Genomic DNA, 26,356 nt, shown 5'->3' on the forward strand with positions numbered 1-26,356 from the left:
TTAACTCTGATAAACATCGTGACTTAAATGTAAATCATTTACTTTCTTTGGTGCAGAATCAAAGAGGCCGATTTAAAGGTGCGTTTTTGCACCAACGAAACGCAGGCCACCCGGGAGACGTTTGTGGCAAAGTTGCAAAACCTGGGGTTTGATATCACTTTCGGTGAAGTCTTCGCTCCTGCCCCCGCTGCTTGTCAAATTTTGAAGGAACGTGGACTTAGACCACACCTCCTTGTGCATGATGGTTAGTGTTCACATATTATCTTTTTTCTTATTTATGACCAAATTTATTGGTGCTAAGCATAGTCCTTATTGAATAAAATATTTTATTGTTATGAAATTATTTTAAGATTTCCTTTGTTTTGCTTCCTTTTAATAGACAAATGCTAGTTGTGTGTGGCAGCTGTCATTGATTTACTTGACAAAACTTGGTACATTTGATCGACTTCTGATATATGGGTACATCAGGAAATTATTAACAGACATGTCTCCTCTGTTGAAACTAGAACGTTGAGGAGTGACCTAATAAATGTTTAAAATGTGTGAAGTTTCTTTTGCTTTTGATAACGCAGATGCAGAAATAATGAGCCAGATATTCCAATGAGAAAATAATAGTTGCAGCAGTGTAGTGAGGGGTTACATGTTGGCAATATTCAGTCTCGAATCAGCTGACTGTATGGAAATTTTGCTCAAAGTTTCAAATTTTTCAGATTCTAACGTACGGTTACCTGTGTGATGATGCTGTGGCTTTCAAAGTTATTTTGTGCTCTTTTTAAGAGGGGTTGTAAGATAGGGGTGTCGAACAGTTGAGGGTATTGTAATCACTTTGGGAGGCCTTGGGATTTTATATTTATGCAGCCTGAATGGGTATGTCCAGCTCTCATAGATCCAAAATTCTAGGTTTTAATTTTTCAGTAGCGGTAGAAGCTGTTGGGTTCTCAAGAGAGTTGGAAGCTTCAATAAATGTCTCCTGGCTGCTATTCTCTCTCAATTTTCTCTTGATGTTTTGCCCTCCTGGATGGGAGAACTGCCTGTGGGAATCTGTGTCTGAATTTTCCATTTTGCCAAGGGATGTGTTTATGGGATGTTACTATGTTGGAACAGTTAATTAGTAATTGTTACTATATCTATTATTCTGTTCAGTTTTCCAGTAGAGTTAAGTTATTCCAACTCTTTCTTTCTTTGGTTATGTTTTAACTTTAGAGTTTAAATAAATTGTGTTTTGCTTAACGTCAAGTAGTTTGACCAGTCGCACAGCATCTGGAACACGGGACTTTCACATTTGCCTTTAAAATGTGAAGAAGTTAGGGTCCAGGCTGCTGCCTTAAAATATTTTGAGGGAATCTGGTTTGGTCCATAACACTTGGCATTTGGAACCCTTTGAAGAAGTGATGTTGTAGACATGTTCACTGAACCAGTGGGTTTGGTTGCAAACGTGTCGCCGCCATGCTAGGTAACATTGTCAGAGTGCTTCCAGTAAAGCGTCCGTGTTCTGTCCCACTTGTTATTTGTGTGTCTTGGTTTACTGGAAGTAATATGTTTGGTATTACTTCCAGTTCTGTTTCTCAGTGGTTTGTACATGGGGTCTAATTCAATGTCGCATCCATAATTGCATGAGCCGAGCAGACAGATGCCAAGGAGTTCCTGGAGGCGTGGTATTCCAAGAGGAACTTCATCAACAAACACATTCTACTGGACCCAACATACAAACGCACTGAGAAACAGAACCAGAAGTAATGCCAACCACCCCAACAAACCGAGGCATATAAATAACAAGTGGGATAGAGCAAATGCTTCACCAGAGGCGCACTGACGATGTTACCTAGCAGGGTGACAAAACATCTGCAACCCAACACACTGGCTCGGCGAGCAAGTCTACAACCTCATCCACAACCCGAGCCACAAATCTTCTCAAACCTTTGAACAGGTCTCCAAATCTGAGTTAGAGTAGGACAGTATAGAGCGTTCTGCCGTACTTTGTTTAGTAATTACCCAGGCAATGTTAGAGTAACTTAAACCTGTTCAAATACCCATTAAATTGAATTGCCATTGATTCCTCCCTCCACCACTCCCCTCCCTGGATCCAGCATACTGTTTAGCCCCAGCCCCAGACCCAGCCCCCTCCCTGACGCTCTGATCCCTGCTGCAAACATCTGGCAGCCCCATAGCTGACAAGCTGAACTCTCCAATCTTCCTATTCCCATACCCGACAAAATGCCTGACTAGCCTCTCTCTGTAGTGTTTGGTGCTGTCCTTTTAATGGGTGTTTTCAGGTCCTCTGGTATCATGGCAGGTGTGGTCCCACCTGCACTGTGATGAGACAAACCCTATACAGTAGGTTACCGTGGAGGCAATCAGGAGCAGCCAGGTTGGGAAGTCAGGTCAGACACTAGTTCCTTTGGGGAAAAATGAATAACTTGAGTTTGTCAGTACAAAATGATTACTACAAAATCCAATGAGGAATCTGAAAAAAACTTCTTTAGCTAAAACGTGGTGAAAATGAGAAATGCTGTGTGCAGAAAGGATTTACCAGGATGTTCCCAAGAATGGAGGATTTGAATTTTCAGGAGAGGCTGGATAGGCTGGAATTCTTTTCCATTGGAGTGTAGGAGGTTGAAGGATAAACCTTTATCAAGGTTTACAAAATGAGGGGCATAGATAAGGTGAGTAGCAAAGGTCTTTTCCCTTGGGTGGGGTAGTTCAAAACTTGGAGGGCATAACTCCAAGGTGAGAGGACCGGGTTTGAAAGGGATCTGAAGGGTAACCTTTTCACATAGAGGTGGTTTGTATGTGGACCGAACTGTCAGAGGAAGTGGTAGATGCAGATACAGTTACAACATTTAAAAGACATTTGGATAAGTATATGAAAAAGAAAGATTTAAAGGGATATGGGTCAAATGTAGGTAAATGGAGTTGGTTTAGTTTGGGTAACTTGGTCGGCATGCACGCGTTGAACTGAGGGATCTGTTTCCATGTTGTATACATTTGACTCTAGGGGGGTGGTAGAAGCAAATATTATAGATGTGCTTAAGGAGAAATTGGATAAGGATGTGAAGAAGAAAAGAAGTTGGTTATTATGGTAGATTTAGGAGGAAAAAGGCATGAGAAGTTGTGATTAGAGCATAGAGACTAGCATGGATTTATTGGGTTGAATGGCTTGTCTTGTATCCAGTTTTCTAAAGTTTGCTTACCTGATAACTCTAGGACTTCTGAAGAGACAGGTTGATGTCCTTCATGAGTCTTTTTTATTGAAAAGGAGAAGTCATGTCATACAAAGTTGAAATAGTAATCCTTTTAGAATGTTTCTTTGACCAAACTGTCTGTTGTATGAAGAAGAGAATAGGAAATGGCAAGTTAGGAATGTGGTGTGAAAGCTGTCTTATGAATCAAAATGTTCAAAACATGGAAATCAGACATCATACTATCAAACATTCAGCTCACTATGGAATGACAAGAAGCATATTTATGTACATGCTCGTTTAATTTTTACTTGCATCGAAAAATAAAATCCAGGAGCACTGCATTGTACAGGGTCGCAAAAGACTGGTTTGGTCCCTTTATCCAGAAGACAGTTGACTGCCTACACAATCTGATTGAGTGAGTTTCCCACCAAAGAGCCATCATTCAATCACCAGCCCCACTGACCAGTACCTGTAAATTTATGTTATTGCTTCAGTTGCATCCTTAGAAGGCCATTTATAAGCATTTATTGCTCACAATTTGAAGTTGTTATATCTATTCTGTTGGGTCAACTACATAGCAAACTAATTTTTATTCTATGGTATAAAAAGGTTTTGAAGTGCTTTTGTAGTTTGAAAATTAAGGAGCATGAGAGAACATTTGCATGAAAATTGAATGCAGTCCAATTCTACCTCCGTTGGCAGGCTTTACTGTTTAATGAAAGCAGTATTTGAAATCCAAACTGCTTGCATAGAGCTGGAGTAGAATACCTCAATTGTACACTTAGAAAACATGCCCGAGTCGTGCAGTATTTGCAGATTAGGAGTTTTGGACTTTTCATAAGTAAGTATTATAGTTAGCTATGCTGAATAAAATCTGGAATTTTTTTTGACATTTGCAGCAAAGGTTTCCCACCATTTGTAACTCATTTTAAAATGAGTGTGTTAGTAACATTGTTCATTTATCATTTGGTTTGGAGACATGGGTGACATTTTATTACCAATTTACTTATTTCCCTGAAATGGCAGTGTTGGGTTGCAATTTTTAGATGTCATACTGAGTGCTAGCGGTGCTTACATGATGCTGTTTGAGTCAGAAACTGCAGGTAGATTTTTTAAAAAATAGGCAGTGTGTCTTAGACTCTTGTGTGAGCATATTTGCACATTCTGAAATTTGTACCCAACCCTTAACCAGGGGTGACACGGTGTGAAGCTGGAAGAACATAGCAGGCCGAGCAGGAAAGCTTGACGTTTTGAGTCAGGACCCTTCTTCTTGACCAGGGGATTTGCCTTTTCAAAGGCGTCGGGCTTGCAATGTATTTCGGGAGCTACAATGGCCTACGTGAGGGGTCTGGTATGGAGGCAAGCCATTTAGAATGCCCACCTCGGTTCTCCAAAACAGCAGCTCAGCTCCCAACTTTGTTTAAAGGCGTCCCATTTCCATTTCAGAACAGAATGCCTGCCAATCAATGGTGGGAAGCAGGTGCAGAGGTTTTATTTTTAGCTTTGAAAAACAACATTTCTTTAACAGCCAGCAATATCAATCAATTTAAAGCATAAAATGAAACATGTCGACAAAGACTGACTGAATTTTACTTTACATTTTTAATGCATTATGATGTGCGTAAAAATTGGAAACTCATTGCAACGTAACTTGACAATTGAGCAATGTAAGGATCAACTGCTGAAAGCAATCATGTAATGTGATGATAAAAACTAAGAGTGGGTGAGAATGGGTAGACTGTGCTAAAAGCAACCACTGGCATGATTGGACCAGGATGTGGGGTTATTTTAAAATGTGGAAGGAACTGTTCAGGCTGTAAAGTTATTGAACTTGATGTTGCCTCCTAGAGACTGCAGGGACCCCAACAGTATAATGAGATGTTGTATTTGAACTTGTGCTGAGGCTACTGGAACACTGCAATTAGCCAATAAGCCCGAGACAGAAATGTTGGCCAGGGAGCACAGTGATGTGTTGAAGTAGCAGGCAACTGGAAGCTCAGAATCGTTTTCACAGACAGAACGTTCTGGAAAGCTGTCACTGCAATTCATCTCTCCATTGAAGAGGAGACCCCACTGTGAACAGCACAGGAAATTGTTCACCAGCAGAACAAATTTCAATATTTCACAACTAGGCCTGATATATTGGATTCAGAATGGTGTGTGCTTGAAAAGGAACTCGTCATTTGTAGTGGAATGTTATTGTTCTTGGCCCTTTTAGTTCATTTCACTGGAAGGTGCTTTTTAAATAAGCCAGGTGGTTATTGGTTCTGCATATTGAGTATAACAGCAAAGATTTCATTGAAATGCACGGTTCTGGATGGTCTCAGATTTCTCAAAAGTTATAGCTGCACCTGTGTGAGCGTTCCACCGTACTGCTGATTTGAGCCCTTGTATCTCTCAGGCTTGGAGGGTCAAAAAAACGAGTCATTGATCATCTCTGTCTTTTTAGTCAGTTAATTGATCTGGTTTGTATGGTTGACATCTCCACATCATTGTTGGTTAGGAACTGAGCAGTGACATCCTATGATAGTTAAAAGATGGACTTTTAGTTGTTACAGATGATAATTGCTTATGCTGGACTTACCTGAACCCTGCACATTATGCAGCTCTCCATGTAGGCTGGCAACATTCCTTTATTTTCAAGTAGTTCAGGTCCTGTTTTGAAAATAAACATGCAATGAGATATTGCACTTTTATTTTCAAGAACTGAGTGATTGTATGTAGACATGTGTCAGCCTTTTTCAGATCATTTGCAGTCAAAGGTATGCCTTTATCACCCACAGGGATATGAGTTTTATATATGACTAAAAGGGTATTTGTAAGGATCTTAAAAGTGATAAAAATTGTCATACTGATGCGTTTCTTCAGGCTTCTCTAGTAGAATTCCCATTATAATCATTAACTCTTAATATTTGATCTAACAAAGCTAAATGGTAAAATTTTGAATATGATTTTATTCTTCAATTCAATTCCAGGTCTTCTGCCAGAGTTTAACCACATTGACCAATCTAATCCCAACTGTGTTGTGATTGGAGATGCTGCAGATAATTTTTCTTACAAGAACCTGAATGAGGCTTTTCAAGTTCTGATAGGACTGGAAAAGCCTGTGCTGCTATCTCTTGGCAGAGGGTAAGAAGCTTTTTCCTGTTGGATACAAAGCCCTTAAAACATGTACATTGCTGCCGTATGAATAATTCTGTTTAAGGCTGTGTAAATAGAGGAAAAATCAATGGGACTCCCCTCATGAGATGAATGCTGCGATTACCAAAGGTTGAATTAGATTAGATTAGATTAGATTAGATTAGATTAGATTAGATTAGATTCCCTACAGTGTGGATACAGGCCCTTTGGCCCAACAAGTCCACACCGCCCTTTGAAGCATCCCATCCAGGCCCATCCCCCCCCATCCCCCCCATAACCCTGAACACTACGGGCAATTTAGCATGTCTAATCCACCTAGCCTGCACATCTTTGGACTGTGGGAGGAAACCAGAGCACCCGGAGGAAACCCACGCAGACACGGGGAGAATGTGCAAACTCCACACAGACAGTCGCCTGAGGCGGGAATCGAACCTGGGTCCTTGGCGCTGTGAGGCTGCAGTGCGAACCACTGCGCCACCGTGCCGCCCCATTCTGACAAAGATCTGTACTTTGGCGTTGGCTCTGTCAATGTGCTCAGAACAGGACTGTAAAGTGGAATGCCCCATAACAAGACTTCAGTAGGTACATTGTATATTTCAATTCAAATATTTTGTCCTTTTTGTTTATCCTTTTTGATGCAAACACAAAATTCCCATGACCCACTAGGCTGCCTCTAGGACTGCTGATACAATTAGTCCTCTAGAATATCTGCCGTCAAGGCTTTTGTAAACAGGGTTTTGTAAGTTTCTAATCAATCTTCAATAACACTCATATACATGGAAGCAAGACCAAGGGGGACATTTCAGCCATGGGTTGGGGGTTGGGGTGGAAATGCAAAAGTGTGGTAGGGGTGTAAATAAGTGGGAAAGGGCAAGGTGACGACAGTAAAGAAAGGGCTAATTTAAGGGAAAAGGATTGACGACCAGTTTGGTGAGAATTGTAGGCCTGCAGATATGCAGAACTCCACTTGGCCCTGTATTTGGTGACTCTGAGCTGTACAGTGCAAGATGAAGTTATTAATTCAGAACTTGATGCAGTGAAATGCATTTGGTTAAATTTACTGGAGGTGGGCGAGATATTGTGGTTGCATTGACAATGTCTTAAGTCATAGCAAGTAGTGAATGAATAAGACCCATCAGCATGATTTAGTGGGGAATTAGCTGAACTGGGGTTATTTCAGGGGTGTGTGTGGAATTGCTGTTGGGTAATAGGAAAGATTAGGAATGACTGACAGACTGAAATTCTTACTGAACAGATTGAACTTCTGGTCAGTCAGTGGTTTTTAGTTGGGGAGAAGTCAAACAAAAAATGAATCGGTTTAGGGTGCTTGCAATTCATTAACATTTCAAAAAAAACCAAAATCTCACTTGTCATGTTTAACGTCACGCAAGTTAGTGCAGAGTCACCCAGTGGACAGAATGGGGAATTGCAGAGGGGGCTCAAATCAAGTTTTGTAGTCTGGAAATGTTCCTTCAAAACTTCTGACCCATTCCTGTTAATTACATGGATTGTCACAGACCCTCCTATTTCTGGACTTTTTCTTCATTTCTTTTATTATCATTTCCATTTCCTGACATCAATTCAAAAGCAGCAACATTTTTAGTAAAAACCAAAAGAACTGTGGATGCTGTAAATCAGGAACAAAACCAAAGTTGCTGGAAAAGCCCAGCAGGTCTGGCAGCATCTGTGGAGGAGAAAACAGAGTTAACGTTTTGGGTCCAGTGAGGAAGGGTCACCGGACCCGAAATGTTAACTCTGTTTTCTCCTCCACAGGCGCTGCCAGAACTGCTGAGCTTTTCCAGCAACTTTGGTTTTGTTCAACATTTTGGGTATATCTTTTCTCAACCAATTTTCTCTCATGCTCCCTCCTCTGATAGATGAAGAGGGGACTGTGGAGGATGTTGTGCATACAGGAAATCTACAGGAGCTCCTTTTTCTAACTGACCTTCATTCTGGCATGATGTAACAAGCTGTAAAATTTTGCCACATAGGGGAGGGAATGGCTTGGTCGAATTATCACAAGACTAATCATCCAGAGACTCTAGTAATGAGCTGGGACCAGGGTTCAAATTCTGCCATGGCAGGTGGAGGAATTTGGATTCAATTAAAAATCTGGAGCTGAGAGTCTAATGATGACCATGAAATCTGTATGGAAAATCTACCTGGTTCACTAATGTCCTTTAGAGAAGGAAACTGCCATCCTTACCTGATCTGACCTATACATGACTCCAGACCCACAGCAGTGCTGTCTGAGCAATAAATATGGCCTAAGCAGTGACACCACATCATGTGAATGATTAAAAGAAAAGCTACACTGTGCTAAGTAAGTTAGACTGTCAAGCAAAAACGTGGTCTGTGGCTGACAGGATCATTGTGGTCCTCGACTTATATGCAGTGGGCCTCCTCTCAGGCTAATATCTCCCAGTTTGCTGTTCACAAGTGTATTTTAAAAACCATCAAGTCTAATTATCCTAAGCGATCCATATCACTGATGCTAATGGACAGAGTGAAGTAGGATGACTGGATTGGACTTTTCCCAAATTGCGGATGACCCCAGAGGGAAAAAGGGTCAGAGACTGAACCTTCAGGTCCTTGCATACTCAACAACTTGATTGAAGCATCTTTGTTAACAGAAAATTAGTTAATGATCTGACCCATGTGAGACCAATAAGCCTCATTGATGATCTGTACTTGGTTTTCTGGCGGCAGTCAACACTTCACGTTTACTCTCTGCCAAAGCTTTGTGTTACCTTTGCTTCAGTAAGGAGATGAAGTCAGTTTTTGACTGTGTGACAAAAGATATTTCCTCCTGATCTAGCCCATGACTCCTGTCTCAAATTGATTGCCCACCATTTCTGTGACTGGCTATAGGGCCTTGATGCCAACAGAAATATAACTGAGCAGACGGAAACTGTGCACATGCATCACTGTTGCTGGGCTGTTTGGACGAAGTTTATAGTTACCACTTACTGTGTTTCTGGACTTCAAAACAGAGGAGCAAGAGCTTCAAATTGGTCAAACTGGTCCCTGACAAAAGTGTATTTTCTCAGTCTTGAAAATTGCAATGGACTCAGCCTTTTGTGGCGTAAAATCCAGATTTCCACTGACCTTTGGATGTACAATATTTCCTGATTTCTATCTTAAATGACTTGATTCTTAAGGTTATGTCTATGCCTCCTCATTCTTGATTCTGCCACGATAGACTTCCCCGCAGCTACTTTATTGAATCTGTTAATCTTTTAAAACCTTGATAATCATCAAATCCCTACAGTGTAAAAGCAGGCCGTTTGGCCCAAGAAGTTCACGCTGACCCCCTGAAGAGCGTCCCATCCAGACCCATCCCCCACACCTTACCTATAACCCCGCATTTCCCATGACTGCACATCCCTGGATATCATGGGCAATTTAGCATGGCCAATCACCTAACCTGCACGTCTTCAGACTGTGGAAGGAAACCAGAGCACCGGACGAATCCCACACAGACTCTGGGAGAGTGTGCGGAGCCTGGGCAGAGAGCCAGCTGAAGGTAGAATTGAACCTGGGTCCCTGGTGCTGTGAGGCAGCAGTGCTGATCATTGAACCACTCTGCTGCTCGGAAGTGATAAGGTGATAAGGTCACCTTTTAAACCTAAAACACAAGGGAATGCGATCTAAACATATGCAACCTGTCTTCATAATTTAACCCTGTAAAACCTGGTATGTTTCTTATTAGAGATAATGGGAACTGCAGATGCTGGAGAATCCGAGATAACAAAGTGAGGAGCTGGATGAACACAGGCCTAGCAGCATCTTAGGAGCACAAATACTTTCTTATTATGCTGCTTCTATGTAACTTTGTGGTGACAAGAGACTAGTCCTTACTTTGTAACCCTGGTTGAAAACACAAAAGCAAATAGGTTCAGCCCATTCACTTGCTTCAGTCTGAATTATTTGGTTTCCCACCTTTTTGGATGGACTGAAGTTTACACTGTGCAATCTCTATTGCAAAATAACTCTGTCATGAGCTGATTGTTAATGTTGTAATTCATTAAATATTTGAACATGCTGTCAGTGGAAGCAAATTTTTGATCGTGAAAGCTGGGGATGAAACTGCGTGAACACTTAAGACTTGGAAGAAAGTTTTAGCTTTGAGAGGTCGCATTACTGCTGTTCAAACATTTCCCTCCTCCGAACGGGAAGGCAGTATCAAAGAAGCTGATAAAAAACAAAGAAAGGATGGAAGGAACAACTGCAAATTGTCAAGTTCATCAAGGAATTAAAAGGGATAACAATGAAAAGGGGTGGGTAGTTACAAGCAAAAAAAAGGACATTTGTCAATAAAAATCCCTAATTAGAAATTCTGTTATGCTGGGCACAAAAGCATAAACATTCACATAAAACATTGGTCAGTAAAGAAGGAATTTTTGCACACCGATGGATATTGTATGCATCTAGATTGATAAAAGTACAATGTGACTCCAGAATGAAGTCCAAATTGGCAAAACTGATCTATACTTAAGTCAGTAAATGAGAAGTTAGAAGGTATGCCAGCATGACAGAATTACCCGAGGAGTCTCCTCTAAATATATTGATTTACATTCAGCATCTATTTTAGATGGGATATGGAATTGGCAGTGTAATTTCTCTGGTCATGCCAGTGTCAGAAAATTAAGCTGCTTACTCTAGCCTATGGAAGGTTAATGGTCGCTCAAGCAGAGGTCAAGTGGTCATTTGAGAGAGAGGCTTTGCTGTATAATTGAAAATGGCAGAAAGATAAACCATAAAAACCATGTCCAACCATGTTGCACATTTCTCATCTGCTGTCTGAGACCTTAATACAGTCCATCTGGCATGGAGCAGAAATAGTTCTGAAAAAATGATTTGCTCAATAACTCTGTCAGTCAGCTGACATTATTTGCTTGAGTGAAGGTGAATTACATTTAAGTGAGAGAACAATATGAATTATTTTTTCGAAGTTTATTTAGCTGGCAATAGATTGAAAGACATTTAATATTTCATCATTCTCCATTAGCGTACGGATCTTACTCATGTTTTTTTCTCTACTGCAGGGTTACTGTGAAAAATCTCACACAACACTCTGCTCCTCATGTTGAAAGTGAAATATTCGATCACTTTGTTTCTCTTGACATGCATGTATTGACATACAGGAAGAAGCTATTTAACCTGTTATGTCTCAGCTGGGGATGGTTTCATACTGGAATTTTTAAAAATAGAACTGATGAATGAGTACAGTACTGAAGGAGGCCATTCAGCCCACCAAATCTGTGTGGCTGTCAGCAAGACAATCTCAGCTAGTCCAATTTCACCACCCTTTCCCCTTAGCCTTTTAAGATATTTTCCAAATTCCTTTTGGTTGAATCTGTCTTCACTGCATTTTCAGTTCCTAACTCCCAGCTGTACAAAAATGTTTTTCCTCATGTCACCGATGCTTGTTTTGCCATTCATCTTAGCTTGCATTTGCTGGCTCATGACTGTTTCACCGAGGGAACCATTTCTCCAAATATTCTTTATCTAAATCTCTCAAGGTTACGAACACCTTTGTCAAATCCCTTCACAGTCTTCTGTTCTTTAAGGAGAACAACTCCACCTTCTCCAATGTCTCCACATAACTGAATTCTCTATTCCATGGAATCATTTTCATGACTCCTTTTCTGCATCCTATCTAAAACTTGCACTTCCTTGCCAAATTGCAGTGTCCACAATTGGACATAAAACTCATGTTGACAGCGTTCAGTAAAGGTTTAGTATAGTTTCCTTGCTTATGTACTCTGGGCTGCTGTTTTAAAAGCCCACAGACTTGTATGCATCTTTAACACTTTCAACCTGCCCTACCACCTTCATCGCTAAGTGAACCAGTATCCCAGGTCCTCTGTTGCTGCATCCTATTTGGAATTGTACCCTTTATTTTGTATTGCTCCCGTCATTCTTCCTATCAAATTGTCTCACTTTTTCACTTTTCTGTATTGGAAGGATTTATTTTCCGTCAGAAATCTATTCTACAGTGATATTTGCAAAATTAAAGTGTGTTGGGCCTCACTATTATGCTTACGACCTAATTATATTCATTGTGGTATAATGGAGAAACGACAAAAGATGAGCTTCTTTAACATGTTGAACACTACATCCAAGGTTTCTATATGTCCTCCAAAGATTGCTTTGCAAAGGGGCCTTCTTTATTATATATTTTTGATTGTATTGACCTCTTGATGTTTCCGTACTCTAGGCGATATTATAAAGAAACTGATGGAATGAAACTCGATGTTGGAGCTTACATGAAGGCATTGGAGGTATTCTGATGTTTATGCTTCCTTTTCTGTTCTCCAAGTACAATGGTATTGGCTAATGTAATATTATGCCTCAAAGTATTCAATTTGTTTAGTGTTCTCTTTATTCATGTGATGTGTGTTTCATTGCCCATCCCAGCTGCCCTTGAAAAGAGGTGGGCAATAAATGCTGGTGTTAAATCAAAAATGTAACCAGATCACTAATTAGAAGCAGAAATATGTCATATTTAAAAGTTCAGTGGCTCCAAAATTTGAAGATATGCGATGCAGAATATGACGAATGGGTAAATGCCCTGTAAATTACCAAAAACGATTAAAATCAAAACTGTTCTTAATGGACTCCTTGATTATGTTTAATTAGTTGCTATCCTTTGTGAAATGTGTTTTTTCCTTGCTTGCTATGCTGCTTCCAAATTATCTGTTCGCACCCCATTTTGAAACAACATTGAGGTATGGTTTCAAAGATGCCATTAAATACTTCTGCCAAAGCCCTCAACTGTACGGCGCATTACAGATGAACACACCTGTACCTGGGCTGAAATTCAGATATGTGCATACTAGCTAGAAATAGGCACCCCTAAGCTTTCCTCTCTTCTCTCTTCCCCACTCCCACACACTACTCCAATACCCCTGTCACCATCCTGATGGAGGTCAGCTCATTCGGTGAGAACTGAGAATAGAATGAATTCAACACTTTCCTTACCAGTGCAGCTCTGCTACTTCCAGATAAAGTCCGAATAGGATAGTCTTCAGTGGAACACCATTGACTATTCAAAAGCAGGCATTGTATGTTAGGGCAGTATATTTCTGTATCCGTGCTGATATCTTGATAATAACTCAAAATCTACTCAAGGGAGAGAAAAAAAAAACATGTTTTGAGAAGACGCGGGTATAAGGGATGGTACTAGTTCATGGCAGGGATTATGTTATTCGAGATGTGACAGCCCGGTACTATTTTTTTAAATTGTTGTTCCACTGTCGGAAGCAGAAATCGTGTACTCTTCCTTGGATAACTCTACCAGGAATTGAGGTGAAATCTAATAATAAAGCTGTCAGAGTTAATTGGGTAGAACTTGAGGCTGGAAGGCTCCAACGAATTCTTCACCACAGAGGACTTTTGAGGCTTCGTTATTACAATATTCAAGGTTCAGATATGCAGATTTTTTTTTGTCAGTAAGAGAATCGAGTGTCATGGGGAAAAGACAGCAAATTGGAGTTGAGGATTATCAGATCTGACTGAATGGTGGAGCACGCTCAATGGGCTGAATGGCCTACGCTGCACCTGTGTTTTATGCTCTTATTATACACCCATAAAATGTCACAGCCATGAAACAATTTTCACTTCTCATCGTTTAGCAGTTCTGTTTTTGCTGGGCCACCTTTCTTAAAAGGAACTCTGAAGTATAGAGGGGAAAACACTGCGTGATACCGTTTTAAAATGGAACCCGGATGATCTGTGACAATTCCAACAGCAAAATTCAGTTAATTATCAGGAAGTTATGGAAAGTACAGGGGAGCATTGAAACTGTTAATACGTGACAAAGAGACTGAGAAAAGCAGGTCATTAAAACCAACTCTTAAAACATGTTATAAACACATACGGCACAATTTTCCCCTCTCTGGACATGGTGAGAAGGACAAACAATTGGGCAAATTGTTCCAGGAGAGATACTTATCCCTTCTGGGTATCAGTTGGGACTTTCCAGCAATTCAGGCCCTTAAGTGGGCAATTAACTTATGCTGAAAGCTAACCCTTTCCTTTCCCTCTGATCCTCCTGATGAAGAAGAGGCCTACCTTCTTGCTGCTGTATCCCTTGAAGAACAGACCTCTGTCAATAATCTTTAGGATTCAGAAGCTATTGTCCTGTGATCGTCAGGCAGTTTCTGGTGAGGTGGGCCTTCAACGTTGAGGCCTGTGATTGAACTGGAGTCTGGTCAGTTCTGAACAAGCTAATGCTCAATCTAATCCAGTGAGCTTTCTCGCTGGAAATGTGAATCAGGCACCACTGAACATGCCTGCTCACACACTTAGATTCCAAAATGGAAAATCTCTGCCACAAAATGTGAACGATTTACTTGGGAAAGTGCTGAGCATATTGAGGACCAGAGTTGATACCTGGAAGAATTGCATATTGATGACAGAGAACCTTGACCAGTGATCAAAACCAAAGACACAAGCCAGGAAATTTTGCAAGGATAATGTGATAAGAAATGGCAAGGCACCATGGCAAGTTGAATTAATAGTAGAGGTTACTGAAGCGTCAGAGTGGCTTGGAATTTTTAAAAAAATGTTGCCTACACAATCTACAGCATTAGCATCATCGCTGAAGATCTCCCCAAATCTCCTTTTGTCTGTCAAAGAAACCTGGCTCAGTAGGATACAAGATAGCATGGTGAAATAGCTGAACAATTCAAGTCAGAAAGATTGTTCTCGAAATTAAAAAATTCTGGAAAATTAAATCGGAGCTTTCAGACTTCTCAGTGTGACTTTGGCGAAGATAAAGGAGGACAAAATGCGATCCGTCTTTTTAAAAAATCGACTTACAATCTGTCCAAATGTCCATTGCCCATCAGGATGGTCTTGGCTCTGCACCTCTTCCTGGAAAAATGACCTGAACCATTTTCAACCACCTGCACCCTCCTCTGCCTGGCTATGCTCATCCTCATTCTGAAAAATTTCTCCTTTAACTCCTGTCACTTTCTTCAGATCGAAAGTATGGCCATGGGAACGCACATGGGCCCTAGCTTTGCCTGTTTCTTTGTGTGCTGTGCAGAACCAATCTGATTCCGATCCCTCCCAGTAGTTCTTTCTGTGGTGCATTGATGATATCATCTGAACTGCTTCTCTCCCGTCTGGAATTGGAAGAGTTTATCTATTTTGCTTCCAATTTCCGTCTTTCTCTCAGCTGATCCATCTGACTTCTCCCTTACCTTCCTCAACGTATCTGTTTCCATTTCTGGGGATAGGCTGGCCACCGGTATCCGTTACAAACGCACAGACTTCCATGTTTACCTTAACTATACATCCTCACACCCTGCTTCCATAACGACCTTATCCTACAACACCTCATATATTCCATCTAAGTACCTTTAATAACCATCAGAATTCAACATTGACAATTTCAGAAGGTGAACACCCTCCTCCTTCATTACCCTTTCCCCCCATACGCCTTGTTCCTGTTCTGCATGGGTTTCTCCCAGCATAGCCAACACATTCAGCTATTTATACACAGCATTCCTGCCTTGCCTTGTCTTTATCTGCTTTGTACCCTCAACCAGAAATACCAAGCTCATATTACTCCTGCCTTGTTTTGCTGTTTTCAGCTGACAAACAGGCAGGAAGCTTGTTATTGTTGGAGCATCCCTCCGTCAATTAAAGAGGGATTCCCTTCACTTGGGGTCTTGGCACAGTAAGTTGAGGGCAGTCTCCGGTACCAGCCCACGGGCTTGGACATGATTTATCAGCCGCTCAGGGGAGTCAGAATCTGGATGCTACCCATTCAAGGGGTAAGGAGCCAAATGTCGGGCAGCCCTCCACCCATCTTGATTCTTTTTGCCCATATGTTGGCTGTTTGTCTCCTGGAATGAGAGAAAGACGAGTATGATGGGAGATGAATGTGGGTAGCACAGCTGTTTCTCTTGATGCAAGTGAGGAGGTGTCCCAGGCAAGCAAGTAGGCAGTGCACAGGACAGGCAGGGGAGTGAGGAAAGATGTTGCAAGCAATGGTGGGAGTGGCAGAGCATGAGCCTTAGTGGGAGGTGGGTATAGGAGCAAAGATAGAATGAGTGTGAAGATTCGAAAAGAAGATAATGCCTGTTATGCTGGGCAAACAGAGAAGGACATTGGTGCTGGCTATTCTTCCTGAAAGCTGAGAACACTTTAATCTGGATGGTAACCTCAGATCAGGCTGACATGCTCCAGTGTCATGGCCTCCACTGCCAGTCCTGGGGAAAGGGGAATCTCTTGTTTGTTCCACATTGTAAAGCAGGGCTACCACGCCTCTAAACTCGGGCACCAGTATCCCCTGTTTGCCAAGTCCAGGGCAATGTCAGGAACCATGCAGGGCAGCTCCAGATGGACAATGCTTGACCAGTTTCTGGGAACAGCATGTAGTAAGATGTGGCTAGACTCAGGATGACTTGAAGAAAGCCGTTGGGGCAGGATATGAAGTTAATTCGGTGTGTTTAGTCAGGTACAATGAGAAATCTTGCTTCGCCTGACGCTGAGAATCCCTTCAAAAAAAATCATGAAACTTTTAGTTAGCCCAACAAATGTAAGATTCAGCCCAATGTTTTGAGTCCAAAATAAGTTCTTCGGAGCCTCATGTCAGCCAAACTAATATGTTATAGGGAAAATGCTAAAATCTGTTATTGATGAATTTATAGCAAACAGTCACAAAATGCTGATACAGTCAACCAGAGTCAACATAATTTTGTGAAAAAAAATTGTGTTTGGCTAATGTATTTGAGTGCTTAGAGAATTAAGAATTACTGTGGATAAAGGTAAATGAGTAGATGTCGTGTATTTGGATTTCTAAAATATATTTGAGATCCCACTTTAAAAGCTACTAAACAAAATAAGAGCATCAGATAGAGGTTCAGTTAGCCAATAGGAAGCCGAAGGCAGTGATAAATTTTTAATTTTCTGTTTGATAAAGTGCAACTTGTGGAGTATCAGAAGGGGCTTCGACTCTTCACAATGTACATGAACACATGGATGAAGGGGCCAAGTGTATAATTGCCAAGTTTTGCTGCTGTCACTAAGTTAGGTAGGGAAGTAAGTCGTGAAGAGCACAAAAAGAACCTGCAAAGCTATGGATGGATTAGAAGACTGGGCAAAAATTTAGCAGGTGGAGAATAATGCAAACTTGTCCAATTTGACAGGAAAAATAGAAAAGAAATGCATTCCTTAAATCTCAGTGGCACTGAGACATCTGAATGTGCCTGTGTACAAATCACAAAGTTAGTACATGTCACCAAAAGTGATTTGTAGGGCAAATGAAACACAGTCATCTATTGCCTGGGGAATGGCATGTGAAAGCAGGAAAATTTGATACAGGACACTGGTAAAACCATATTAAGAGTACTGTGTACAGTTTTGCTCTTGCTTAAAGGGTATAACTACATTAGAAGCAGTTTAGACTGATTCCTTGGGATTAGGGGATTATTTTGAGGCAAGGTTGGACACCCAGAGCTTGTACCAGTGGCGTTCAGAAGAATGATCCTGAGGAGACTTGATAGGATCTGCCAAGATACTTTAATTTGTGACTCCTGAATTAAAAGTAAGGTGTCTCCGTTTTCAATCAGAGTTTTGGAGAATATTTTTTAATCTGTCAGAGCATTATTAATCTGTGGATTTATCTAGCTTTGAAATCAATGGAGGTAGAGTCATTAAATTTTTTATGGGTAAATTAGATTCTTGATTAGCAAAGAAGGTTATCAGAACAAAGTTAAATTGAGGTGCTATGACCCACTTCAGTGACCCATTTCAGTAACCCACCATAAATTTAGCCCTGCTATTGCCAAAGTCATACGGAATGTTAAAGTTTCTTTTTCAATATGCACAGTACCCCATTTTTCCTGACTTTCAGACCAGAGTTGATTTAAAAATCATGGACCAGGTATCTGTATTAAACAAAAGTTAGTATTTATTATAAATAGTTAGACTATAGCTGCAAATAGACAAAGTTGAAGATCTCAGATACTTATTAAAAGTATAAAACCACAGGATTCCATGGTTTAGAACAAGGATTCTAAACTTTATATTGCAAGCTGGAAAGTAAAACAATCTGCAAGATATTTACAACTTACACATTTAAGACTAACATGAAGTAAATCTGAGTTAACAGGTAATTTATGGTTGAACATGGCGAACTGCATTTTAAATGGATGCTGCTGTTGAGATTATCCCCACAAAGCTAAGACTGATCCCTACCCTACTATTTATGACATTATGGATCTGAACGTCTAATTAAAATTCTTCCTGTTTTGCAGAGGATCTCAATTTCAAATTTTCATTTTGAAGATCCAGCTTTGGAAACTCCCTCATAGACTCTCTGACTCAGACCGCCCAACAGCTGCTCTCATCTTGGTAGTTCAGTTGTTTCTCCCAATCTTCTGGAGGATTCTTCAGGATTTTTGAGACCATTCCCATGCATCTAATCACTGACACAATTCCATCTTTTATCAAGCTGGCTTTGTTGAGCTGTCACTGAATTTCTCCAAGCTAAAGTCTTTCTCGGCGACATCAAGCAAATACTGTTTGTGGGTTTCCTTCACCCCTTAAGCTGCACTGAACTACTGTGCAACTACTCCCTTGGACCTTTCTAGAGCCTTAACTCTATGAATTCACTTCTTTTGTATGAGTATTCCCTCCATTCCAACTGCAATTCATCCTGGACAGATGAATTGAAACCAGAGAACCTTCTTAACCAAACCCATCTGCATAAAGCTTAGGAAACAAAACTGAAATTGCTGGAAAAGCTCAGCAGGTCTGGCAGCGTATGTGAAGGATTAAACAGTTAATGTTTTGGGTCCAGTGACTCTGCCTCAGAACACCGGATCCGAAACGTCACCTCAGTTTTTTTCCTTCGCAGATGCTGCCAGACCTGCTGAGCTTTTCCAACAGTTTCCATTTTGTTTCCTGATTTACAGCATCCGCAATTCTTTTGTTTTCTATTCCATAAAGCTGAGCTTGATCTGAGCTATCCTTAGCCTGACCTATCCCTCCTGTACAATATTTTCCTTGATCTGAATAAGTAAATGAGGTTTACTGTCTTTAAGTTCACTGAATACTTTTAACTATTGCTGTTTAAACCCTAAAACAAACAATCCCTCCGGACTGTCGTTACTGAAAGCAGTATAGACACGATGGTTGAAACCTTCTACAGAGTGGTGATCACTGTTCTCTTGTTATTCTGTTCCCATGGTGTACGTTGGGACCTAAGTCCACATTTCTCACCAGCACTTCCAAATTCAGAAATGTTGGGCAATCTGAAATCAAAATGGTTCCTCATACCGCAGGAAGGATGGGAAGTCAAATAAAGCCGCCTTTTTCACAGCAGAAGATGGTGTATTTTGTTGAGTTACTGTAAATAGTTGTGTCCTACAATTACTCATCATCCCATGGATGGTATTTCTTTGTGTATTGTGAAGACCTGACTAACTACAAGACCCACATCACCACCAATAGTTTTAAACGGTATTTGAGGAAGAGGAACCTATAGGATCATGGACTAAATCAAAATCTACGACCAAATAGGACTGCACTTTAAAGGAACCATCTTGTATGATGAGCTGAATGGCCTTGTTTTGTGTTTTAATTTCAATTATCTAATATTGTATGTGTGTGAGATCTATAGTATACTGCAAATACACCGCTAAGATTTAATAAACATGAAGAATCAATCTCAGCAAGATCAACATATATTTTTTTCCCTCCTCCAATACATTACCTGAGGGTCATTTAGCTTAGATGATTATTGTGCTTCAGAATACAGAAAAGTACAGAGTTTGATTAATGTTCCAGCTGAAGTGGACTTTTTGCTCTGTCCCATATTAAAAGCACGATACAAGCATAGTTTAAAAATGATCAAGGATACTACGTGGAGAAGTAGCAGCATGCTGTCAAATTTACTGCTCCAAATCATCCCAGCCTAGTCAGTAATAACATCAACTCCAGAGCTATGCTCCCTCTGCTGATGGATATAGAATTGTACAATGAGCCACATGCATCACATTTTCATGAATTTTCATGCCAGAAACAACATTTGATACCCCTTTATTTTAATTTATATTTGTGTTATTTAATTACTCATAACCTGAGAAAATTAAAAGGAAAGGCAGTCCTGCTAATGGAGTGAATGTCAGGCTAAAAAGGATAAAAACTGGAATGCCCCATTTTCTCATTTCTGTCACTCCTGTGATACATGAAACATAACATTACTGTACCTACCTTGCCTGTAAATAGATATCTGTACTTAGGTGCATCATCACTTGGATAAAATGATTCTTTGGGGCCAACATTTTTTGATCAAGTTTCTGAACTAAAATGCAGAGTGACCCAATTGGTATTGGAATGTTACTGCTTCCCCAAAAAAATAAAATCCCTTTATTTCAAAAACTGGAATCAAAATAGTTTTCATATTTTGTAGATTTAGCCATCAATGATGCTACAAGAAAAGTTTAAATTAACCAGAATTTTATTGCTGTTCTTAGGTTGTTAAAAATCCAAATGTGTAGTTGTCTTTAGTATAGAGTTATGTTCTGCCTTGAAGTTTCAGGTGCCTTTTTCTCTCAAGAACTACATATGAATTGGAAACCATTTGAAACAAATTTTGTTTTTGATTTACAGTATCCTTTTTTGTTTGGTTTTTACACATGAATTTGATTTTATTTTCATTCCATCCCAGTATGCCTGTGATATCGAAGCCGAAGTGATAGGAAAACCAGCAAAAATGTTTTTCCTTTCAGCTTTATCTGACATGAGCTTAGAGCCAGATCAGGTAAGAGCAAGTCTTTCATGCCAGATACTTGTTCTGTTATCTGTTGAGTAAATATAACTTGTTTAAATTGTTTCTTGTCATTTTGGTTCACTTGATTTGTCAAATGGCTACGGATTTTTCTTCCAGGAATTGTTAGTTACAGCTTAAGTTGAATGAAATACAAATGTTACAATTATTGCTGCTTGTATAGCAAGTGACAATATGACTAATTTTGAATGTTCATGAAGATAATTAAGTATAAAATAAGCAGACTTTTCCTTCTGATAACTTGCAGCAGTGGAAAGAAATCTAACTTGTGTCATTCTCTTCTATTCATTTTAGATGCTATTCTTAACAGTATAAATTATGAATCCAAAAGCCATAGATCTGTAGGTTAACATCAGCTTTGCTTTAACCATACGTTGGACCCCAGAGGATAATGTGCAATTGTGAATTGAATGTAGATTCATATGTGACCATGCACCCTGAATTGAAGCTTAATTAACTGTGATTTATAACTTGAAATACATAACTTTTTGTTTATTTTCTGCATAAAGGTTGTTCTTATTGCCTTGCAAATACAGAGACTTAACAAATATTTAGTCTTATTTCCGGTTTACAAATAGAGTTAAATGGACAAAAAACTCAGCTAGAGGCTGATAGCAATTGAGAATGACAGTGCTGTTGATTTAAAAATTGGGTATTAATATTTCATAAACTTCCATCCGATACTGAGCAGTGGACTACTTGGAGGAGTTCATTTCTTAGCAGTAATGTATTGGAATGTATTTTCTCTTGTGTGGCAGCCTTCCCTCCAGAATGACAGTTTGCACTGTAGTGGCCAGCCCTGGGTTGGTAACCACATCACGTGCCCTTTCCACGTGGCAGTTGTTTTGCATTTGTTACAGAGGAAAGCTGCAAGGGTGCTCGATTTGCTGGCCTGTGATTTTTCTCTGGGCTGTTTTCTCAGCCAGCTGAGCTTTTCATTCCTGTTTGTATCCTCCTGTGCCCTCCCTGATATATGGCTTGCAATGGTCATAGCATCACCTAATGTCTGCTACTGCACTGTCATTCTCAATTGCTAGTTGTCACTATCAGTGTCTTTATAGCAATGTAGTGGATACCTTGAAGGCCATGACCCAGTGGTCAGTTCATTGTATACCCAAACTCTATCTGTACAATCGTCACCCATCTGATACATATAGTTGAGCTGCTAGTGCAAGCGATTGATTTAGTAATGACTGGGTGGCAACACCACACTTCAGAACCTTTGAGTTGCTGACCTTGTACTGACATGAGATGCCAAGCATACATCTGAGACAACAGAGATGAAAATTGCTCAGCCTTTTCTCTTGCCTAGCACAGGGTGTCCGGTTCTCACCTCTACGGAAAAGGGCACTGATGATTCAGGTTCACAAGGCTTTCAGTTTGCTATTATGCCAGGTTGTTCTAATTCTACATGCTGTTGTTCAGCTTGGGCTCAACAGCTGGAGCTTTTGCAATGTATGTGTTTCTTCAGCATCAAGTGATAGATTTCTGGTGATTGTGGTGCCTTGACATATGAAGCTATCTCTATCCTCTAAACATCACTTTGTCACATTGTTGATCGATGGTGGAATGGCAACATCCTAGATCATGGACATGTCTTCCTAATGCTGATGGTCAAACCAGATTCTTTATGAGAATTAGAAAGTACATTGATTTGGTAGTGTAAATGTTTGTCAGTATGGCTAGTTCATGTGCAATCCTTGGAATAGAACAACTTCCTGACGGGGAGGGAAATTTCTCATGTACAAAGCCAGAGAGGGAAATCAGGGTCATGCCACTTTTCTTATTTCCATATCCCTTATTCTCCCACCACATTTATCCCTCCTTGACATTTCAGCATTCAATAACTTCCATCAAGTACAGCATGACATGAGGTCTTTCAGTCCAATAAGTTTACAGTAGTGTTTTTGAAGAGAAATCCTAGAACACACACCTTGCACATGCCCCGAATACAATCAATTCTTTCCCTTTTTTTCCCTTTAAGTCTTTATCCAAATTTCTTTTGAACTCCAACTTGAAGCCCCATATCCATCATAATGTTAGAAAGGGAGTGCATTCCAAAGCTTAACCATTATTTGTGTAAAACTTTTGTCTTCATGTCACCTCTGGGTTTTTTGACAACCAATTTAGATTAAGTTAAATCTGGATCTTTAGATTGGGGCCGGTTTTTATATATTCCAGCTAACTATTCATAATTTTGTCCACCGGCATCAAATCCCTCCAGACTTCTTGGCTCTAGGAAGAACAATCCAAGATTCTTTTTAATCCCCTCATGCTTGAAACCATGCTAGGAAATATCTCCCAAACTCTCTACAAAAACCTTAGTATCCTCCGGTGCCCTGAATTGGGGTAGCACAGCATCGTTCAGGTTCAACTACACTTTTGTCCCTCTAATTATAAAACTCATTGCAAGCCCAGATTTCAGTATGATATATTTTAAAACCACAACTTGGTTATTCATGTCATAAAATCAGCTCTGCTTCTATGAACCTGTCCTTATGTCTCATTCAGATAGCAACAACTGCTAGGCCTGAACCCTATAAGTACCAAAATGATAATCCCATGTAAAAATCAGCATATGTTGAGCTCAAATTGATATATTCTATTGGTACAACTCCTGGTTTCATTTCTAAGTGTAAAAATAGCAAACCCTGCATTAATTTAGCACCAGCCAATTCACCTGCAGTAATGTGTTATTGCTGACCATGCTTTAATAGAGAACTTACACTTTGCATTGAGTGGTAACCATTTTCCCATTTTAAGTTAAAACGAACCACACTTACAAATGCACAGCATGGATTATATAGTAGGAAAGCAAAGTGTTACAGTTGCTACAAATGTTAAAAGTAAACAGAAAATGCTGGAAATACTCAGCAGGTCAGGGGACATCTATGGAGAAACAAAGTCAATTTTTCAGATCCATGATTCACATTGTTTCTGAAAGACATCTGTGTCTCTTTGCACAGAAGCTGCCAAATGAACTTGGCATTTCCATTTCTCAGCAAAACTCACCCCTCCTTTTGCCAGCCCTCCAAAAAGTAATCCGACTTCTTGTCGACATCTCATTCCATTTCAGCATGAAACCCAGCAGTAATTACCTGAGACCCGGCTTTACATTGGCACAACATCAAATATAAGAGATTATAAAAGATTTTTTAAAAGATTAAGTCTGAACAAAACACAAGCAACTTGCTGAGCCAAGAACTGATCATTTTTAAAAACAAAAATAATCTGTAGTTGCATCCCTTTTATCTGAGCTGCTTGTGGGCTTTGCACAGAGTGGCCATTGCCTGGGACTGCACTGAGACTGCTGTACCCAGAGCTAGCTAATTTGGGTGCCCTGTTCAGGACTCATGGTCATATCAGTGACAGTGGCCAGCGCTTCTGAATTGAGAAGCTCAATGCAGCCTGAGGTTATAGTCATCTAACACTTGCATAAAAGGGCAGTGCTGTGAGTAAGACAGAAGCTGCAAGTTGAACGTAGGCATCTGGAGGGCGAGTGGAACTCGTTCACCACTGTATGAGATGGCCACTTAAGACAGGGGCTGGTGCCTGAGCCCAGCTCTCCTGAAGACATGGGCCCTGGTGATTAGTGCCATGTGCAGCCTCCTTTCTTGGGCTCTGCTCCTGTGGGTAAGGCTGTACAGCTTGTTAGTTCTTGTATTTAAGTCGACAAGCTCTGTAGATGACCTGAAGACATTTAACAGCAGCAAACAGAAGAATATGTGAAAGAGTGTCACTGGCAGGACACAGCATGGTTTGAGCCCACGGTGGACTAATGGCTTCTGATGTTGCTCAAGGGCATTGCTGACTTTACCTGCTGTATTGTATTGGAACAAGGAGATCACATTGAGTTCAATGGGCAACTAGTTTTCTCCAACATCTTACATAGATGATCCCTGCTCACATGGTTGAATGCCTTGGTGAGATTGATGAAGGGTGTGTATAATGGCCTCTTTTGTCCCCAACATTTCTCTGGATTTGGAAGGTTATGGCCAGTTGTTGATCCTGCAGTTCTAAAACTGCTCAAGCTTTGGAGAAATGTTTCAGCTAAAGTCTGAAATCTGATAAGGGCACCAAAGACTAATACCTTTCCTACATTGGTCAGCGAGGAGATACCATGACACTTGTTACAAATGCAGCAGTGATGCTTGTTGTTGTACAAAGTCACAGTCTCTGTAACACACATCTTAATACACAGTCCCCTCCCTTCAACAGAAACGGGGGGCTGTGCAGACACCGCAGAAGTGTCGGTTTCCTGTGTCTGAATTCAGATACTGTGGCATCAGCACGTGGAACGTTGCGCATATCTTTACTAAGATACTTTTACAATGGTTCAATGTCCAGTTCTTCTGTGATAGATAAGTGTCACATTTCTGTGCTGTCCAGAGCTTCCATTATGACCATGTTCTCCCAAGAGTAAACATAGGGTTAGTGCTCAGCCCCGCTCTCCAACTATTTACTGCAGTCTGTGATGGTCTCCTTGCCTTTGCTTTCAGTGGATCCATTTTCTTTGCAAATGGATTGCTTTGATCCAGATGTCTGGATATTTTGACAGGGTTGTAAGCAATATTCATTGATACACTGCCTGCCATTCTTTTGGACTCTCCTTGAGTGGTTTTAAGCAAGTTGGAACGGTCTGAAGTTTCCAACTCTAATTCTGAGCCAGAAACATTCTCAGAAGGCACCAGTAAGTCAGATGTTTAACTTCCCGGCAAATTCCCAGAAGAAAAGAGACACTGTGTAACAGACTGGAGGGCAGGAAAGGAAGCATGGTACAAGACCAAAGGTAGGGCAGTGGAAGTAATAAAAGATCTGTCCTGAGGTGGTTTGGATGGCAGGATACTGAATATTGAATCATCCATGTGCAAGAAGTAGGTGAAAAAGAGGAAAACGAAAAAGAATCAACAGAAGGAAACTCATCTGAGCTGAGGTTACAAACTAAAATTATGGAACTGTGTCTGTAAGACTCTGGATCATCCAATTGAAAGATGAGGTGCTGTTCCTTGAGTTAGGAATGAGATTCACTGAAATATTATAGGAGGCTGAGAACTGGAAGTTCACAGTGTGAGTAAGGTGGAGAATTTAAATGACAGGTGACGAGAAACCTGCTCCCACACTTTCAGACTGAACAGCGGTGTCTGCAAAGCAGATAATCTATATTTGGTCTCCCAAGTGTGGAATAGGTCACAGTGCAAGAAGTGTATACATTCTTCTA

General features: G+C 40.4%; 1 protein-coding gene across 6 annotated transcripts in view; it reads left to right on the forward strand.

Annotated features, from left to right (window-relative positions):
• Positions 1 to 26,356, forward strand: part of lhpp (phospholysine phosphohistidine inorganic pyrophosphate phosphatase) — a 160,499-nt gene that overhangs the window by 38,591 nt on the left and 95,552 nt on the right. For 5 of the 6 annotated variants that reach the window (XR_009446955.1, XM_059652917.1, XM_059652919.1 and 2 more), the window contains exons 2-5: positions 57 to 244; positions 6,158 to 6,311; positions 12,547 to 12,610; positions 21,019 to 21,111. Coding sequence is in view for 5 of the 6 variants with exons in the window: in XM_059652917.1 (XP_059508900.1) it covers positions 57 to 244; positions 6,158 to 6,311; positions 12,547 to 12,610; positions 21,019 to 21,111 (499 nt within the window). In the remaining variant the exon portion in view is untranslated. The remainder of the gene's footprint in view (positions 1 to 56; positions 245 to 6,157; positions 6,312 to 12,546; positions 12,611 to 21,018; positions 21,112 to 26,356) is intronic. The other variant, XM_048551147.2, reaches the window with a different exon arrangement.

This window comes from Stegostoma tigrinum, chromosome 20 (assembly GCF_030684315.1).
Source record: "Stegostoma tigrinum isolate sSteTig4 chromosome 20, sSteTig4.hap1, whole genome shotgun sequence".
NCBI lineage: Eukaryota > Metazoa > Chordata > Chondrichthyes > Orectolobiformes > Stegostomatidae > Stegostoma > Stegostoma tigrinum.